Genomic DNA, 19,205 nt, shown 5'->3' with positions numbered 1-19,205 from the left:
GCATAAAAGTACAGATACAATGAGGGACGGAAGATGTCTATAGATCTATCAATATATTATCGTTATTATAGACATGGCCACCGCTTCGAAGCAGGGTATCAATCAATTCATCAGTGAACCATTTAATCGGTGATATGCGCCATAAAACTCCTTCCCCTTTAAAGAAACAGCACAATGAGCTAGGATTCCACTAAAAATGCCAGCCACCTAAGCCCTCCACCCCTGCACAAACTCATGCAACCGATCAATCACAACCCCAAAGATAGCATTAACACTATCACTAATAAGCTGTTCGAAATGTCGAATAGCCTCTTCCTCCGACATCTCGAGATGAAACCTCTCCTTCACCTTCAAAACAGCCTTATCGGGCTCGACCCGAATATCAGGGATATTCGCATCGACCATCAGACTGAACAGGTTTAGGATGAGGTTCGCCGATTTGCGCAGCGTAGTATACGCCGTGAAGCAATACTGCTTAAACTGGAGATACAAGGGAGAAGTAGTCCCGCCCATGCCCTCGACCATTTCCTTGCAGAGTTTCATCATGGGTGCGAACGGCTTGGGATCTCGGCCGAGGATAAAGCCGAAGTCGGCGTGGAAGAAGTGGCCATCGGGGGCGAGGAGGAGGTTTTCGAGGTGGCGGTCGCCGACGCCGAGGAGGTAGGTAATTACGCAGTAGCCGGCGCAGGATTTGATGTAGGTGTCCATTGTTTCTTTGCGGACGCCGAGGGGTTCGCTGTCGTCTGGGTTGTTTGCTTTGAGATAGGCGAGGACGGATTTGTATTTGGCGGAGATGGCGGAAAGGGAGGCCGAGGGGATGAATTGGACGGCGCCGGCGGTAGAGTTGGTGGCTAGGATGCGGTAGGGGGTGAGTTTGAGGTCGAGGTTCTCCTTTTGGAGGAGTCGATCCATAAGGATGATGATTTGGATGACAAGTTGGTCTTGGCGGAGGTCGTCGCCAATTTTGAACAGGATGGGGAATTTCCGTCCGTCGGAGGTCTTGAACATGACTTGGAGAGGGGAGAGAGAGGATTTGAAGACATTTGCTTCGTCCGGGTAGCACCCGGTGACCTGGATTTCCGGGTCCAGGGGCAGTGGCAGTGGAGGGTCGATGTGTAGCATGTCGTTCTTCGGGTCCTTGAGGCACTGCTTCAGTCGTTCGATCTTGAGGACTCGGTTCTCGCGCGAGAACCGGACGTCTTTGGCGATCTTTGTGAGTATAGTGACCAGTTCACCTTGGCGCAGGAGGGTCTTGCGATGCTCTGGGTGGACTTTCTCGAGCTCTGCCATGAAGTAGTATTCCACGCGTGCGAAGAGTCTACGTTGTGCTGACAATGTTCCTGGCCCTGCATCGTCGCATTCAACCATAAGGTACCAATGTAGGTAGTTGCCCAATTTGAAATTGTTCGCAGCGCGGGCTATAAGGAAATTGGCCAAAGACGAATCGTGGGCGGCGTCGTCAACATCACCGTGAGAGTGTTCTTCATATTTCAGAGCCTGTACAAGTTGTAGCAGGTAAAGAAGTAGTTCTTCATCGTCAGCCTTGCGTAGTCTTTCGACTGCATATGAACGAACTGCAGGATTATCGAAAGTCGGTCCAAGCAACTCAAGAGCATCGTCTACATCGATTTCGGTCCATTTGGGCAGTATCTCGACGGCTTGATGCGCTTCACCAACGTCCCTCCAGTTGACCGACTTGACAAATTTAGTGAGCGCTCTCTTCTCACGGGTTAGGTAGTATCGGAATCGCCAAATTAGGTCTTTCTCCTCAGCGGTGAGATCCTGCGTGGGCTCGTATGACAGAATTACGTTGAGTTCATCGCGAATCTTGGGATTTGGTTTTAAATCACGATCCATGATGCCCGTCCGATGGCTACGGATCAGTCTCCGATGCTTGTCTTCACATGGATTACCGGTTTGACCAACTTCAGGGTCGTATATTCTGATGACACCGCCACCATCCGCGCCCTCTATTCCCGGACCAAAGCGAACTTCCGGTACGGGCTTTAGTGCGGGATTTGCATTTGCAGGCGCACCTTGGGAGTAGGATGACATTGGAGGAGCTGGGTACTCATGATCGGACCAGACGATGGGGTGATCAAAGCGCGGAAACTCCACGTAGAGAATGAAGTTCTCATCGTCCACTTCGTCATCATCTGAGTCGTCCTCATCCCCGCCATGCTCCGAGCGCTTCTGTTTCGTAGCCTTCAGACGTAAGGCCCGTTTCCTTGCAGCTTCCTCCGCATTGAGTTTCAGCCTTTCCAGCTGGCGAAAGACCAGTTTGTCCATCCAGTCGATGCGTGGTATTTCCCCCATCTCATGCTTCTTGATCAAAACTTCGATGCGTTCTAGCTCCATCTCCTCTTCTGATGGGCCTAGCGGATCTGGGGCGTTGTTCTTCCGACGTTTCGGAGGCGCCGTTGACGGCGTTGTCGTTGTGGAGAAACCGTCCGCAGCTCGGTGACGATATATCTTGCATTTCTGCCTGCCCATCTTCAGTTTTCCTTCTCCGTCAAATAACGGTATAGTCGTTCCGCCAAAAGGCACATAGTGTCCGAGCGCTCCTTCGCCGCCAAACGGGGAGAGATCCCAAACGGTAATGGCCAGTTGACTTTTGAGGGGAGCATCTTTTATTGATATCGGCAGCTGCAGCCATTCATTCCAGGCTCGAGCGGACTTGAAGGCCTTATATGAGGTCTGCAAAGGCACGCCCAAGGCTTTGGAATCTGACCATAGTTGGATGGTCACGAAGAGGTCGGAGACGGGATTCTGCGCGGAACCGATGTGACGCAATTCTGGATGTTTTAAAAGGAGGGAGAAAGGCGCTTGTTTCTGCTTCCCTTCCAATGAGCCACTGCATCCATCCAAAGTTAGCCAACTTGCTCGATTGTTGTTGGATCAAGGGAAACCAAGGCACACATACATCTTCACATGAATTGGAAAATCCACCTGAGTGGACACAGTAAAGGTAAAGGCCTCCATCGTTAGCTCAGGGCCATTTGTGTCCACCGTATATGTAACCACACACCCTTCATTGCAAGTATGAAATGAGGACTAGGGACTGGGTTGCCGGGGAAGTGAGCGGCGGGTGACATTGGACGGGGAGCTCCGGCCGGAGACCCAATGGAGCCGCAGCGGCTGATTGGCGGGAGGCCTGGGGCAACAGCTAGCAATGACGCGGGGTCCTCTAGGATCACGTGCACCACGCGTTCAACGCGCGCTTCGGTGGATTTGCCTGTGTTGGGCGACCAAGAAAGAGATATCCCGGAGAGAAAGATATCACGGGTTGCTATCGGGACTCAATGAGCCCGTAGCTCATGCTGATTTGCAACGCATTTGCTTATGCCTCCTTTTCATTCAGGACCTTCTTTGTATCTGTCCTTTGTCTTACTACCCTTTAGCCACTCGACCTGAGGCGGCCCCAGTCGTGTTCTTTGTCAACCCCTCCTCCCCAACGGTGTGTTGTCGCAGAATATCTGCCCGGCGGCTAGAGATGGCACCTTCTCTTTCCTCTACATATTCGAACCACCCCGTGTCACAAGGATCGCCATCCGATAAGGAGAATAGTTCAAGTGCAACAGGGAACACCAAAAGAAACCAGCCGCAAACGATGGCACACGCCCGTAGAGCCAAGCGAGCTCGACTATCAGCAAGAGACTCTAATGTGCAAGACACTCAGTCTCAGGTAGCGTCGCAGGCGACACGGAATAGTGTCAATCAGTTTTACGATCCGGATCAAGACCACCGAGAAAGGCGACAAGTTCGTAAGGGCCTCAGAGATTTGACGCGGGACCTCAACGGTAAGGCTGACTCAGGCTCTGTATCTTGCTGCCGAGTCTGACATGGTTTATGGTAGACTCTAGGAATGAATATCTACAGGCTGGCAACCATGGCCTGCGTGACACCATCAAGAAAGCGAACGACATCTTCGAGAATGTCAAGCAGACTTCTGACGCAACCATCGATTCACGGCTGCTTGTTCAAGCGGCAGATCTGTCATACAAAAAGACGGCACAGTTGGTGCTGGGGGATGCTAGTGCAGGGATAGATGTGGATGAGTTTGTCTCTAAGTGTATCTCTTTCATGCGCCGGGCGCCTGCGGACTCCCAAGCTTCGATGCCTTCCAGCACCCAACGGCGGCGCACGGGTATCGGAAGGAGCCAGATGGACCCCAACGACAGCGACGAGGATCAGGGGGATGCGATGAACTGGGACTGGCTCGGGCGCGCTGCTTGTTTCTGCAGTAATGCCCGGCCGTCAGTTCCTGGATTCCTACTGGGACCGCTTTCAGTACAGAAGCGCGTCCGGCAGCAACCTGTACGAAGAGCCCGTGAACGAATCGACCCAGCGCGGGCCGTTGCACCGCAAGAACTGCAAGAAAAAGATCTGGACAGGCAAGAAACATCGAATTTGACGACTATGTGTGCCAGTATCAATCGACTTCTTGCTAGAACCCAAAACAACGGACAAGATGTGGTAGAGGCAGAATTGTCGCAGTTGCCAGATGACCCCGACGAAGATACGGTGCAAGAGGTGATGGCAAGGAACAATGTGGCCGATGATGGAGGTGTTCCTCTGTTCCAATTCTGCATTAACCCGCACTCTTTCGGACAAAGTGTGGAAAATCTATTCTACGTTAGCTTTTTGGTCCGGGACGGCTTGGTTGGAATCGCGGTGGATAGCCGGGGCTTGCCCACTTTGCGTAAGTTCTGTTTAGTACCCTACATGATATGAGGAATTAATTGACCATTCTCAAACAGATTCGGCAAAGCCTCATGCGCCTAGTGAGGCCCAGAGAAAGGGCATTAAGAAGCGTCAGGCCATTTTCACACTCGACTTTGAGACCTGGCAAGAGTTGATCCAAGTCTATGACATCAAAGACTCCATCATTCCTCATCGGGAGGAAGAGACGCAAAATACAGCACAATCCTGGCAAGGCTAATTTCAGATGACTAGATTGGGTTCGGAGAAGTGCGTTCTGTATTGTTTATATTCTGTGGGAGTGCTTTGATTATGTGTGGATAACGTGATACCCATTTGGTGTGAACGGTGTTGGTATAAATTTTGAGCATGAATTTTGTCACGGCGTATGGGTGTCCTGAATGAATTAGATACAGAGTGTGGTCCACAACTAGTCTACTTGTCCCCAAGGTTTTGCATCCAGCAGAGGGATAAATACTGGTCCCTGGAGGGTAACTAGTGCTGCTGGCCAAATCGTCATTGGTTCGAAGACAGCCAAGCTCCCAACTCTATCTCCAATTCAAACCCCACCCAAGCTGAGTACCTTACAATCGGCATGTGGTTGACAGCTTATGTGGAGATGCATGAAGAATTTATGGTCCGACTTTCCTCGAGGAGTGGCAAGTTGGAGTTAGCTAAATACATAGTAAATGATAGTAGCTAGCACCTTCCGGAAATATTCACCAGGCACGTAACACCAGATTGTTCCTGCTGGTTGCGGGAACACAAGAGGACGGGCCCTGGGTGCCTTACGTCATAGGCTCTACGCCCGAGTGAATTCCCCAGGCAGAGCTACTGCTCGTCCCCGATCGATCGCGACCTTATCTTCTTTTGTACACACTCTCACATCACTAGACTCTCGTGGTCTTTCACCCGTCCGCAGCTTGGTTTCACCATTACGCTGCTCCGCCGCACAACATTCATCATGGCGCCCCAGCTCTTCCCCGCCAATCCTTCAGAGGTCATGGTGATCCGCAATGTGACTTCCAACGTCATTACCTTAAGCTTGCCATTTGCGCGTTTCGGTCGGCTCAAGTTTGGTGGACGTGGGACTCTTGGTTCGCACTTCATTTCCTCTTCTTTTACTCCGGCTCACACTTTCCCGGTGTCATTGTAATTCAAATCTAATGTGCGCATGTCATGCTAATGGTATCTTATCATATTGGTGAAAATAGTCAAAATGGAAACCGGTTCCGTCGCTGTCTTCTCTCCTGTTAATTTGACTCAAGAAGTGCGCGATACCATCACCGGTCTCGGAGGCAACGTCAAATACATCGCAGCTCTGGATATGGAGCATCATATTCACTTGACCGCCTGGAAGGAGGCATTCCCTGATGCTGCCATTATCGCTCCCGAAGGGCTCTGGGAAAAGCGCCAGTCCAACCCCAAAACCAAGGATTCCGCACCTTTCGAACACGTCTTCCGCAAGGACGCCAATGGAAAACAGAAGATCTCGGAAGAGTTTGACGCGGAATTCGAGACGGAATATGTGCATGGCCACCCTTCGCGCGAACTTGTCTTCTACCATCGCCCGTCCCGCTCGCTCATTGAGGCGGATCTCTTGTTCAACTTGCCTGCGAGGGAGCAGTACTCCAGGACTCAAGAGAGCGCCACGTCGGGTGTTTTCACCAAGATGGTCTCTCCATTGATGTCCGCTTCTTCACCTGCGACTTGGCAGAAGAGATTCGTCTGGTATGTCCTGTCCAGTGGAGATCGGCAGGCTTTCACCGAGTCCATCCGCAGAATTGATATTTGGGATTTCAATTTCCTGATTCCTTGCCATGGGGATGTGGTTGAGAGCGGCGCGAAGGGGGTTTTCCGCACCGTCATGGAATGGTTTCTTGCTGATCGGAAGCATGTGTAGTACGACAGATGGATGGCCGGTCCAATTCGTTAATGTCTTACCTCCTGGATTCCCTTACTCGTTAATCTTCCGTCTTGTTTCCTTCCGAGGGCCGCGAATTGAGATATCCTGAGAACGACAGCAAGCTGTCTCGTGGTGTTCTTTAACGCCATTCTTTCATTGTACCAATAGCTTAATATGAAAATAGTCATGAGAACCAGCTGCGCTGTGACTCTGAATAAAAGCGGACATTGTGCGCTCTTGGTGGACACTCCTTGTATTTACGTAGATATTGTGCGCTCCCTTGCATCGGGTGAAATTTAGCTACGGCAATGATTAGCGGCCATCAAGCAAAAATGTTCACACAGCATGTTGCCAAGTAGATCAAAACGCTATATCGCCGGCCGTTCAGCAAACGGGTGCCACAAATGTTTCAACAAGAAAGATTCCTAATGTCCAAGTATGCTCATCGCATAGTTCACCTCATACCAAACAGAAATTGACGGTATTTCTCATTGCTCTATACACGGTACTCCAAAGCCCCGAACAAAAGCCCCACACCACCACGGCACCAATCTATAACTACACCGGCGAAGCAACATTTCTAGATATCTCCAGGATGCTGTTCAGCTCCTCAGCTGGAGTCCGTCCCATCCCACACTCAGTCGCGACCCCAAAGTCCGACACGACTGACTTAGCCGTCTGGATTCTCCGGCGAGTACCCTCTTCATCATAGGCATGCACGACCCCCAAATACAACCTGGTATCTTTGCCCATCTTCAGCCCCTTCAAGGGCTCAATGTAAGCAACATCATCCCGATCCTTAGGCACAGGCATATGCACCCAATTAACCGGACGAGGCTGAATCCGCTCGAAGATATTATTCGCTAACTCGACTAGAAGACCGAGATCCTCTGGCTCGACGAAATGCTTATGCCCCAGGTCCCCGTAGCATAGGTGGAATCCAAGCGGGACTTCAGCGGGGATGAGAGCGATGTCGCTGACGCGTTGGATACGCTCTAGCACGCCCTCCATCACTGGCGAGAAATGAGGCTTGAAGAAGGGGTCTGGGAGCCGGCCGCGCTCGTTCTCAAGCGCTGTGACCTCGAAGCAGACGTCCCATTGGAGGGCGATGTCGTGGGCAGGGATGTTCTGGATGATGGATTGGACTGATTCGATCATGCGCTGCTCGTATAGAGGGTCTAGCTGAGCGTGGAGGTCTGCGCGTGTGTGGCCCTGTACGCAGTTCAGGGGTAGGGGGAGGGAGACTTGGAAGCGGACTCCCGAGGGGATGACCTTTTGGTCTCGGAGCTTGAGGAAGGTTTGGTAGGATTCGAGTGCGACTGTGTCGTATCGGGTTGGCTTGATGTCGTTCAGGGTCAAGCCGGGATGGTCGGCGGGTAGGTCGGTTCCTCCGAGGAATTGGTGGATGGCTTCCTTGGGGAAGCTGTCGACTTGCCAGCGGATGTAGTTGTCGCGGACGCCGGTTTCGCCGTCGGGGATGGAGAAGAGTCGGGCTGGTAGTGCGGTGGGGATCTTGTTGAAGACTTCTTCTGTTGAGGAGAGGGGGATGCTGCCTAGTAGGAGGACACCGGATGGTGAGGTGCTTTCGTGGTTTTCAGTGGACATGTTTATGGAGGTTGGGTTGGAATGGGATTGTTAGGATATGCTAGAATTAAGAGAGATGGTGGTTTGAATTGATAGAGGGAGTATGGACGCAGCGCGGGGTGACAGTGGAAATAAGTAGACAAAGTGACAGGCATCCCCTGTATCTGTCATTGTGCTAACTACGCGTTCGTGCGACAATTGTCTCTCACTGACATGCTGGGATGGTTGTTAGTGTAAGCGATTCTTTGATGTGATGAGGGGGAATCGCCCGCAAGTATCAACTTGTAGTGGAGAATAGACAAGGCCCGAACCATGATCCATGCGGCGCTGGCAGGCACCAACAGGTGCACGTCGACGATCATTATGGCCATTGGATGGACAGTATTGGCTAGTTTCGAATGATCTCGGTCTAGCAGCTCAGCCGTACAGTCTTTTCTGTCTGGAGGCTGTGCTCGCCGTGAGGCGATTGGATACTGATTCTAGGATTGCGGCGGGTTTTGTCTCTCCCCTCTTGCGGCTATGCTTTACGTCAATTGCGGTATATGCTCTAGGGCCCCCCTCCCCCCAGCCAGAAGCCCGCGCTGACTTTTCCTCCATGTACATATTACCTCTATTCATTCTTTATCGCCATATCCGGCAGCCTGATGCCCTCAGAAGATTTGCTTTTAGCAGGTGTATGCCATCGATGACTTGAGCCCGAACGAAATAGCTGCCGATATCGGTCTGCTCTTCGCGTTAGCTGCGGTCCTGGTCCGAATATTGTCCTGATATTGCTCGCGGGCACCATTCGGATGGGATGTTTGCTAAAATTAGGTTCAGTCTTCTATAAGCCAGATCTTTTCGGAGCAGCTGGATAATATGGTCGGTTTGAACTCCTGGAAATCACACCTTGATACATCCACCGTCTCTAAAGAACTACCGTAGGATGACAACCGTCTCTGACAAGACATCACCTATGAGCCCTGGCCATCCACATTGAATTTCGAGTCTGTGAGGAGCCGAGAAGGAGCAGAACTGACAGTGTCGGAGCATTCTGCTGATTTATCAACATAGAAATTGCCGTTGACTATGGTTAAAAGCGGGTCGAGAACCTCGGGTACAGGTCACTCTGCCTATATAAGGTCACTTTGCAGTCGGCAGTATAAGTCTGGCTAGTAGTAACCTCAAGTATGGGTCAGGTAGATAAGTCCGGCTATCGGCACATCATAATCAGGAGTCTTAATACGGTTCTCATAGAAGAGTAGGCTTTCAATTCGTTCGAAGAAGACCATAGAGACCCCGAGGTAGTGGTATTTTTTCATGGCCAGGTCTATCAGAATGCCTTGGTTATGTTGATATGCGTATAGGCTCCTCAGGAGATGGTAGGGAACTGGGTCGATGTAGGGATAATCTGTACTTATTCAGTACTTGGTATCTTCCAGACTAGTAGTGGCCCGCAGGGCCATATCAATCTGATTTATTGTAATAGCATGCATGATCTAGTCCCGGTCTGTAAGAAGTAGCACACACGTTCAGAAGAACTGTCTAGATATCATGGTTCTCCGGACTTTTCAGTAGAGCCAGGTTTATGGGTCGGCTTCATACTGGTGCATAATAAAGGGCGCAGATGTTGGTAGGTCGAGCGGGCATGATACATAGCTTATAGTAATAAAAGCTGGTAAAATAGGAGAGTAAAGTTCTTGTAAAATTTATAGGTGTCTAGCTAGGATATATTCATAATGGGGAGATGTGCCAGCTGGGTAAGCGCAAATAGGGTGTCCTCCAAATAGTTAGTCCAAAGGTTGCACTGTGACATGTGACACAGTCAAAGCCCGTGGAAAGAATCTCCGGCCCTGCGCCCCTTTTGGTTGCCGTAAGCTTAAGGTTTCCACGCGCTAAACTCTAGAACTTCGGGGTCTGTCCGATTTATAGGATCACCCCTGGTTGGTGAACTTCGGAGGATATTACCAATAAAAGAAGCCTAGAACAGTGTTAAGTTCTCCGTCATCAGATTTTGTTGTCAACACGTACTTCGTAGACTACCCTACGAAGTTCCTTAGTAGCAAGAAGATAGATCAGGCAATACCCACCACTAATGAGAAGGGCCCGACTACCGGCCAGGCCCTGGAATCCCGGCTGCTGTCACTCAAGACGATCGGAATGTGAAGAAATGACGTAGGTGTGTTACTAATTACGAGGGCAGCTTAGTTATAGTAACGAGATATCACCGAGTACCTGCAAATTAATGGCTTCTACTACGTCGTGCCCACTGGTTCCTGTACAACAACAACAACCTTTACTGGCAGCGCCACATTAAACTACGTGTTCTAGGCTGCCACGCATCTCCCCTGACGTCACAGCCACTACCACTGTTTACGGTTCTGGTTGTTTCTTTTCGCGTGTTGATTTTTTAGCTGTTTTACCCTCCCCTTTTTTTCCCATTTCTCTTCCATGGGTGACCGATCGGATTATTAAGTCCTGGGTCATCCGGTCGGATTGATGGACAGTCGAATGGACTGACTCCAGCGAGTACTCCATCCACAGGGCGGGATAAACATGGGTCACTCACACCCACTAGGAGAAAAGAAGGGACTGGCAACGATCCCCTAAACCGGAGGGGGTAAAGTCGGGGCGCTATTGAAGTTAGCGGGTGGATGTGCGGTGGAGAGGAACAATAGCCTAGTGATGGGGACCAGTGGAGAGCAATAGGTACGATTTTCCAACAGCTTCTTTTTTTTTTTTTTTTTCTTTGCAAGCGAGTGGTTCAGCCTTAAAGCAGGTCGCTCTGCAGATTATACGATGAAATGTATAGAATGTGGCTGAGTAATTCTATATGTGGCACTTCTTTGATGGTTGCCTATAAGTTGAACCATAGGATGATAACTGGGTAGCTAGAGCTGCGGACTCGGCGCAAACACAGCCCATCGCAGCATTGTGACGCTCTCACCAGATCAAGAGGACCACTAATTAATTTAGATTCTTCACACCGAATTGAAAAGAAAAAAAAATTTACTTTATACTTTGTAGAAACTTCCCACCCTATCCCCATCCACTTCTTGCCAGCGGGTCGATCAGTTACCTAGCCTGGTTGAGGAGAAATGTTGCGCACTGAACGTTGGGCAGGACGCAAGATTGTGGGCTGGCCAATCGTAGTCTCAAAAGCGATGTCATGTCACTGGCAGACCCGGTGATCAGAACAGACTAGAATTACCAGAAAGGACTCGATGAGCAAGGGAAATTCATTTCCCCCCTCGTCTTTCTTGGTATTTCCTCGCCCAAGAAAATTCGTGTTGCGGATCATCGGCTCCTCTGAGTAGCTTGATCGTCATTTCGATTATTTAAATCACACCTCCACCTCATCTTTTCTTTCTCTCGTCACTTCTTGCTGGCTATTCTACCGGTTTACTTCTCGTTCCTGCTTCAGTGACGCTAGCTATCTACTTCGTGCTTACTCCAACAGCTACTACATCATACTATTGGCGACCCTGCATTTGCATCGACTCCACATCACCTAATCGCCAACATGCCTGTTATCTCCCGCCTAATCTCCATTGTCTTTCGCGTCGCGCAAATTGTTTGTGGTGCGGTATGTATTTCATTATGATTCATGAAAAATTGTTCTGCTCTCTATTTCACACGCTAACATAGTTATCAATTTTAATAGGTCGTCGCTGGTATCATCGGTCACTACCTTGCCCAATACAGTGGTGACGCATGGCCTGAGGCCCGCTGGATTTACACCGAAGTTGTCGCCGGGTTATCAATCCTCCTTGGCCTGATATGGCTCATACCATTTTCCTCTGGATTCTTTTCCTGGCCATGTGCGTCGTCACGTCTCCCTTCTTGACCCCTCCGCGAATGCTGACTCGTTCCTTTTCCGCAGTTGACGTCATAATCTCCCTTGCGTGGTTTGCCGCATTCGGTATCCTTGTCAACGCCATTCACAAGTTCAGCTGTGGCAGTATCTGGCACTGGGGTGGTCTCTACCGCAACAATACCTGCAGTCGCTGGAAGGCTGCTGAAGCGTTCAGCTTCATCTCGGCCATTGTCTGGCTTGCTTCGGCGCTTGTGGTATGTTTTAGTATATCCCCCTGCTGACTTATACATGCATACTGACGATCGTGATACAGGGTCTCTGGTTCACTTTCCGTGTCAGAAAGGATAGCACTGCTCCTACCTAGTAAGTCATATCATGACCGTAATCGAGAGAAATCCGATACTAACAATGTCGCATCAGTGGTCGCCGTCGCTTCTTTGGCCGTTCTGCCGTCTAAACATGGGAAAGTCCCAGCGCTTATTAGCTGGTCCATTTGCTATCTGACGGAGTCTTGGAAGTGCCGCGCATGTGCTTTGCGCCCGGCAAATTACTCGACTCTAACGCTCTTTTCACGTGAAACGTTGCTTAATGCTTCTAATACATGATTGCCGCCAACACTAGTACTAATTTTGCTCGACATGCTGCTTTAATAAATGGTGGAGGCTTTGAGGAGATGAGATGAGATGATATTATGATTTGCTTTGCTTATACCCACCTATACCTGTTTGAGATGGTTGCTATTTAGAGGTACTGAGGCGTCCATTCGTTACTATACCCCGGGAGATGAGTCTGAGTGCCAAGCGAGACATTTGATGTCGAGCATGCGCACTTGGATAATTTGCTTCAATATACTATATCATAATATCAGAACTGAAACAGTTGCATCATATACCAATTTACTGAACTTCCATCTAATATCTGCGCTACATATCTTCATATGGAAACAGCGATCATGTGAAGATACATGCATGTGTCAGGTGATCAAGGCAACAACATCCTTACAGACTCGTTCCTGGCCGCCCCTTTTCGTCGTCACGAATCGAAGAGGGTCATGATCTATTCGAGCTTTCTCGATACAGCACCAAGTCTGCAGATGTCTCCGGCGATTGAGCTGAGATACCGCTATGGCGCAGTTTAAGATATCAGCACCCACCGCCCCCGCCTGTATGATACATCAGACCAACTCATATAAAGACAAGGAAGAACTTACCACCACATCCTGAGCTCCCTCCCCCTCCCCCTCCCCCTCCACCACATCCTCCAGCACCACCGCCACCGCACCCTGCAGAAGCACCACAAGCAGCTGCATTCCCGCAAGAGACACAGTTTCCAGTCGCGATAGAAGAGCTGCACGTTCCTGAAATACAATTCCATTGCCCACTAAGCGATCCATCCGTACAGTGAGGATCGTCATGGAACAGCTGTTCAAGTCCATCTACAAGTTTCTCGATGCCATCGAAGAAATTCGAAATGGCGTCGACGGTCTTATGAATTTTATCCTCACGGTTGACCTCATCTTCCTCGGATGACAACATGCTTATCTCGTCCTGAGAAACAACTGTGTCCGTAGTCGGATTGGTTGGCAAGACAAGAGAGCTGACCGCTGCGATGGCAGATCCAAGCGCCTTGGAAGAACGGGAATGTTTTTGAGCCCGCCTGAGGGACTTTCTGTAAGCTTCTAGAAGTTGCAAAGCTTTGGTTTCTCTCATGATTCGGTTGACCTCACTATTCTGAAGGCGAACAGCACTGTGAATAGAGATGTGCGGCCCACTGTCAGTCTTAGAGGCATGATCATGCTGTCTGTGCAACTCATCAACGGCTTTGCGAGCATCGGAAAGCCACAACAATGATGAGCGGAAATGACCGTAGAGATCGGGATAGCGGATCGCCTCGCAGAACCAACAGACGCATTCGCTGTAGATCTCCCCATCGGTAACCTCACGGTATGTTTTGCAAGTCCATTCAAATCCATTGGTTAGTTTTAGCTCATCAACCTTGTCATTGTGGTCGATGAACTGCATTGGCCTATTGGTTAAACGCACGCTATAGTTGTAATATTGTCTGGGAGAAAGTTGGTGTGTGTGCCATGCCAAATCCACATCTAGTGTCGGCACGGCCATTTCTTTGGGGTTATCAGCCATGATCCCGAAGAAGACACTGTACTTTCGGATCATTCGGTTTATGGTGGCGTAGAGAGTCGGTGACCTAAGCCAGTTGATACGGTCCATTTGTTGAATGAACTTGCCCTGTCTGATGACAGCGCCGAGCAAGTCCAGGGAGAATGGGCTAGAGTTATCCCAGTATCGAGAGATCATCCGACGGATGCATATCTTCTCAACCCGAGTGGGCTGAATCTTTGAGAAATGTGACTCGTGTGCCATCTGCAGGACTTTGCGTTCTTGGACTCTTTTCCTGAGATAATCGCGCACTGCGGCGATACTGTGGCATTGATTGGCCTTGGGATCAGTAAACTCCAGGATGTCGTCCGCCACAACCCGGATAAGTTGGCTTGGATATAAGTATGCTGCTTCTTTCCAGCTCATGGACACGGGGAATGGGACACCACGTAAGTTGTAGAAGCACCCGGGCATAGGTCGACTCTGATCCCGCACTGACCGCACATCCTGACGCCACTTGGCCAGCTTCAGCCGGTCATGGTTAATAAGGTAATCACAATTGTGGCAGACAGCATGGAAGCCTTTGTCAGCTAAGCCTGTGCAGTTGTCAAAAGGAAGGTTGACGTCTGTCACGTCTTGGCCCGCTGTCCAGCTGACGATGACCTCGGTGCCGCAGTTCGGACATTGAACAATGGTAGTGAGCGGATCAAGAAGGTTGTCCCAACTAGAACCGACCTGAAACTCGAAATACCGGCACGCTTCCCCAGTTGCCGTGTAATCAAAAGTTGTGCCATCGATCTGCTGGTCAAGAAGCTCCCAGGGGAAACCTGCACCCCAAACACACATCTTGCCATACCGGATACAGTCTTCGAGATACTTGCGTGGATTCAGCATATGCGAGTGCCAGACCATAAGGACATCTATCCCACGTCTTGTTTTAGCAAGCAGTGCGTCAATTCGAGATCAGAATCACTCACCTAGGGGTGGAAGGATATCTTGGTGCCATTGCACTATTTTCTCAGGCTTGACGACATTGGCATAAGCATTTCTGCGAATATCTGCCATTTTGGGAAGCGGTTCCGGGCTTGGGAGACAACGGAACCACCAATTTGTGTATCGTTTCACAGCCCGTGCGACATATACAGCCCAGCGCTTCTCCTTAACCAAGGCATGGTATTTATCTTGAGCATCACCCTCTTGATGTCCATCTGTGTCGTGAAGCCCGAAAAGCCCGTCATTGTTGCTAACTACATCTCGCAATTCAGCAAAGGCTGAGAGAAGCTTGAGATGAGTGACACACTGCTTCTGGGTGACATATTTGGGCTCTGAAGAGGGCGATGTCGACACATCACTCAATAGGAAAGAAGTCATGCTTGAAGAAACGCTTCCAAATGCTTCTCAGTCGTTTTGAAGTGAAGATCCTCCGGTTTGCTCATATCGACGTTCGATGACTGAATATATACCTCATCTGTGTAGAGACAAGGCTGCGAGAGGTATCCTAGATGAGGCTGTGAGGCTGGGTCGTGCTCACCCGTGGTCAGGTGGCTAATGGCTGCGGTCATCCACCATGGTAACACGGTCAATTTGGCAAGTTCGTATTTGCGCAATTGTTCTGTAAAATATTATTTGAGCAGACTAAAAGGCATATCCACTGAAAATCATGGTATAAGGAAGGCAACAGAAAGGCAACAAATCAGAAGAAGCGTGATGGTCAGGCTATGCCACAGAACCATTCAGTGTTCTGTAGCTCCCTTTCTCATGTATGAAGAAACCCTATCTTGCCAAGCTAACAAACAACAGGGCTAGCCATGTCCGGTAAATTCGATGCGATTAACACATATACATCATTCAATGCGGCGGTTGCAAGGCTGCGAGAAGACTAGTGTAAGGAGCGAACTTTTACTGCCATGGCTTTTAATAGCGATTGCTTCCAGCATCTGGTAAGGTATAATTCTGACCAGCTATACAGGTCTCTCTCTTTTTATTGACAGGGGCAACCGGATATGCGCTTCTCCAATGATTGCGCTTGATAGGGAAGAATGGAAGCCTGCGAGGCTGCAGACTGTTTTCGGGGGAGGGACATCCTGGCATACTTGAGTGGCACCGACGATTTCTTAATGACGGCTTTCAGCCAGTTATCGTCGCACCGGTATAGCTCTTCAAAATCCATACTCTTAATAAGGGTTCTATACTACATGTGTTGGTTTTGCCTAATCCAGTCATGATGACTAACTGGCGAGCTTCCGAAGCAACCGTTCATTCTTGATTTTGGATTGAGTTCTCCCGCGGTTCTTCCTCACAATACTGACGGAGCAACAATGCGCCCGGAGCACCCTTCGAGAAGCAGGTCAAGATCTCCATCGTCCTCCTTTGGAAAGACCTCCCAAGACTACCCGTTGGCCGTCTTTGATCCGAATGAGAATGATTCCGAAAGCAGTCAGTTCATAACGGTTGGGCGGGAAAGTTCCGACTCCGCCCGGCCCGACCAGCGAGAGACCACGAATGAACCATTATTGCCAACTTCAACCCACCATCCCCGGCGCATAGCGCCAGAGCCATTCTCATGTACACTTTCTGGGATCCGCGCGTGGGTTAAAGGCCCGCCATACCCATACCGGTATCAGATCACCCCATGGTTGCAGCGCTGGCAGACGGCACCAGGCCGCCTTGTGGAGCGTTATTTTCCGAGCACCCGTGCCAAAGTTTGGCTATTGCTCGGATGCATATGCACCTGGGGTGTCATATTCCTGTCCATCCTGCATTCCTCTGTAGCTGGCCAGCAGGTGTCTGGATACGGTGTGCCTGTCAAGCTATCATGTCACGCTAGACTATGGTATGTTGCTGCTCTCGTGGTTCTAGGATGTTCTCAAACTCATCTCTCTATGCAGGCCAAATTCTACCGACTGCGGTCTAAATGGGGATTCCTGCCGCCCCTTTGACAACGGGGCATTTGCCTTTCGCTGCCCCGCAAGTTGCGCAGATGCGATGCTGCTAGAGCCGTACTTTGTAGGCCCGCAAGAGTACAATTATCGTCCTCTTGTTATTGGGGGAACTGCAGATGGTGATAATACTGATGCCATCTACCGCGGAGATTCAGCCATCTGTCCTGCAGCACTACACGCTGGTCTAATAGACAGTCAGAAAGGTGGCTGTGGCGTCTTGCGACGAACGGGTGAAAGAACTAAGTTTCCGTCAGTGATAAGAAACGGGATTGAGAGTATTGGATACGCCTCATACTTTCCAGTCTCCTTTACCTTTGTCGGAGAGTCGTCCGAAACAAGCTGTCAGGACCTCCGTTGGCCACTCTTCACCTTTTCAGTCATCGTCACCACGTTATTATCTCTGTTCATCACATCTCCCGCAGCATTTTACGCCTCCATCTACTTCATCGTCTACTTCCAGGTCGCTCTGTCCTCCGACCCGCCCTACTCCCCCGACTACTATGAAGTGGTATCCACAGCCCTAGGACGGTTCCTGCCTTGCGCCTTCGTCGGCTTTGCAATGTACTACTTCTGTGTCCGCAAAACTCTGACAGACCTCACCGCACACTGGGACAAGACTGTCCTCTGGTTGGGAAGCTGCTGGGTCGGCGCCCTCAACACCGACACATTCGACAAGATTCCCATCTCACGCCTCACACCACATGACATCCAACAACAACCGGGCGCCATTCCCGCCTTGATCATCATTATCGGCCTTCTCGTCGCCATCGTCCTCACCCAAGCCATCGCTTTCCGCAGAGAAGGCCGCATGCCAAAAATGCTTCTTCTTTACGGAATCATGGTGTGCGGTGTGATTGCTCTGATGCTTGTTCCGCACATGAACCTCCGCATCCACCACTACGTTCTAAGCCTCCTCTTCTTACCGGGGACAACGCTCCAAACGCGTCCCAGTCTGCTCTACCAAGGCCTCCTCATAGGACTGTTCATCAATGGTATTGCGCGCTGGGGCTTCGACAGCATACTCCAGACATCTGCGGCATTGCTGGACGGCGCGCAACTGGGCAGCGTTCTGCCTGTCATTGGTGCTCCCGCTATTTTGTCGAGTCAGAACATCATGTTCAATTTCAATGATGTAGATAAGGATGCAGATGGTATTAGCGTGCTTGTTAACGACGTTGAACGATTCCGGGCGTTCAAGTCTGATGATGGAATGTTGGAGTCATTCAATTGGACGCGGCATTTGGATGGTGAGCCGGAGTATTTCCGGTTCGGATATATCAAGGTCAATGCGTTGGGTGGGATTTGGTATGAGGATTTTACGAGGCCGGGGACTTGGGAGAGTGAGGGGAATTGGGTTCCTCCTGATGATGATTCTGGGGATGATTCTGCGCTTGCCTCATAGACTACGGCACGGTTACCTAGTTAGGTAATGATTGGGTGGATATATTGGTGGGATAGGTATATATGGATTCAAATAGGATATTGCAACATAGACAATTGGATAATGTGAATCGCATATTATACATGTTATTATTAATCAGCATGTGTACACCAAACAGGATAAATCAAGGTCACGTGCCATCCGCGTTGATTACAAAAACCACGCGCAAGTTCGCGAAGCAACACACCACATGTGTAATATCTTAGATGATGAGCCGCTCGACGCGACTCTTGCCTATCCATAGCTGCTTTCTATGAACTTCTATGGATAGCGGCTTCTCTAATCTCAATGACGATAAACCACACACAAAGAGCTTTTTCTCATGACACCCTTTAATGATTCATATCAGGCAGTGGACTTCATCCTTCGGGAGACCGAATGGAAGAAGACATCTGACCCAAGTGGTGGATGATTGAGATTGAACAGAGATCTAAGAGATTACCAAGCTGCATTATTGTTTGAATTATCAACATGTCCCTTTTCACCTTCTATATTGTTGGCAGGAAATTATCCTCTAATGTTTGGGGATAGCCTTCAGCCTTGCCTTGCTTTCCTCACTCAATTTTTTTTATATTATACTGACCACTTTCACCTCTTCTATTGCTATCATTCCTCTTATTACCAGCACTAACAACTTTTCTGATACGTTTGCAAAAGTCACACTATCCCCTCTGCTCTATCCCATGATGCCACCGCGCCAATGATGACAAAAGAAATC

The 19,205-nt window shown here is 49.8% G+C and overlaps 7 protein-coding genes across 7 annotated transcripts; 4 read left to right on the top strand and 3 right to left on the bottom strand.

The window, feature by feature from the left end:
• Positions 1-207: 207 nt before the first annotated feature.
• Positions 208-2,982, bottom strand: VPS34 (phosphatidylinositol 3-kinase VPS34; the record flags this gene model as incomplete). The annotated part of the gene is made up of 2 exons (XM_041684249.1): positions 208-2,854; positions 2,924-2,982. The coding sequence occupies 2 exons, from the start codon at positions 2,980-2,982 to the stop codon at positions 208-210; spliced, it is 2,706 nt and encodes a 901-aa protein (XP_041538452.1).
• A 628-nt stretch (positions 2,983-3,610) lies between these two features.
• Positions 3,611-4,942, top strand: NSE4 (non-structural maintenance of chromosomes element 4 family protein; the record flags this gene model as incomplete). The annotated part of the gene is made up of 3 exons (XM_041684248.1): positions 3,611-3,800; positions 3,857-4,702; positions 4,761-4,942. The coding sequence occupies 3 exons, from the start codon at positions 3,611-3,613 to the stop codon at positions 4,940-4,942; spliced, it is 1,218 nt and encodes a 405-aa protein (XP_041538451.1).
• A 723-nt stretch (positions 4,943-5,665) lies between these two features.
• AKAW2_11730A (uncharacterized protein) lies at positions 5,666-6,604 on the top strand (the record flags this gene model as incomplete). The annotated part of the gene is made up of 2 exons (XM_041684247.1): positions 5,666-5,798; positions 5,916-6,604. 2 exons carry the CDS (start codon positions 5,666-5,668, stop codon positions 6,602-6,604), a joined length of 822 nt encoding a protein of 273 aa, XP_041538450.1.
• A 561-nt stretch (positions 6,605-7,165) lies between these two features.
• AKAW2_11729S (uncharacterized protein) lies at positions 7,166-8,212 on the bottom strand (the record flags this gene model as incomplete). Its single annotated transcript, XM_041684245.1, has 1 exon — positions 7,166-8,212. The coding sequence occupies one exon, from the start codon at positions 8,210-8,212 to the stop codon at positions 7,166-7,168; it is 1,047 nt and encodes a 348-aa protein (XP_041538449.1).
• A 3,481-nt stretch (positions 8,213-11,693) lies between these two features.
• AKAW2_11728A (MARVEL domain-containing protein) lies at positions 11,694-12,444 on the top strand (the record flags this gene model as incomplete). The annotated part of the gene is made up of 5 exons (XM_041684244.1): positions 11,694-11,756; positions 11,835-11,991; positions 12,054-12,241; positions 12,301-12,350; positions 12,408-12,444. 5 exons carry the CDS (start codon positions 11,694-11,696, stop codon positions 12,442-12,444), a joined length of 495 nt encoding a protein of 164 aa, XP_041538448.1.
• Positions 12,445-12,960: 516 nt separating this feature from the next.
• On the bottom strand, positions 12,961-15,475 carry AKAW2_11727S (uncharacterized protein; the record flags this gene model as incomplete). Its single annotated transcript, XM_041684243.1, has 4 exons — positions 12,961-13,149; positions 13,198-13,344; positions 13,427-15,024; positions 15,082-15,475. The coding sequence occupies 4 exons, from the start codon at positions 15,473-15,475 to the stop codon at positions 12,961-12,963; spliced, it is 2,328 nt and encodes a 775-aa protein (XP_041538447.1).
• Positions 15,476-16,422: 947 nt separating this feature from the next.
• Positions 16,423-18,448, top strand: AKAW2_11726A (LCCL domain-containing protein; the record flags this gene model as incomplete). The annotated part of the gene is made up of 2 exons (XM_041684242.1): positions 16,423-16,937; positions 16,993-18,448. The coding sequence occupies 2 exons, from the start codon at positions 16,423-16,425 to the stop codon at positions 18,446-18,448; spliced, it is 1,971 nt and encodes a 656-aa protein (XP_041538446.1).
• Between the last annotated feature and the right edge of the window lie 757 nt (positions 18,449-19,205).

The sequence above is a fragment of the Aspergillus luchuensis genome, chromosome 1, assembly GCF_016861625.1.
Source record: "Aspergillus luchuensis IFO 4308 DNA, chromosome 1, nearly complete sequence".
Taxonomy (NCBI): Eukaryota; Fungi; Ascomycota; class Eurotiomycetes; order Eurotiales; family Aspergillaceae; genus Aspergillus; species Aspergillus luchuensis.
This window is presented reverse-complemented; position numbering and strand designations above follow the sequence as displayed.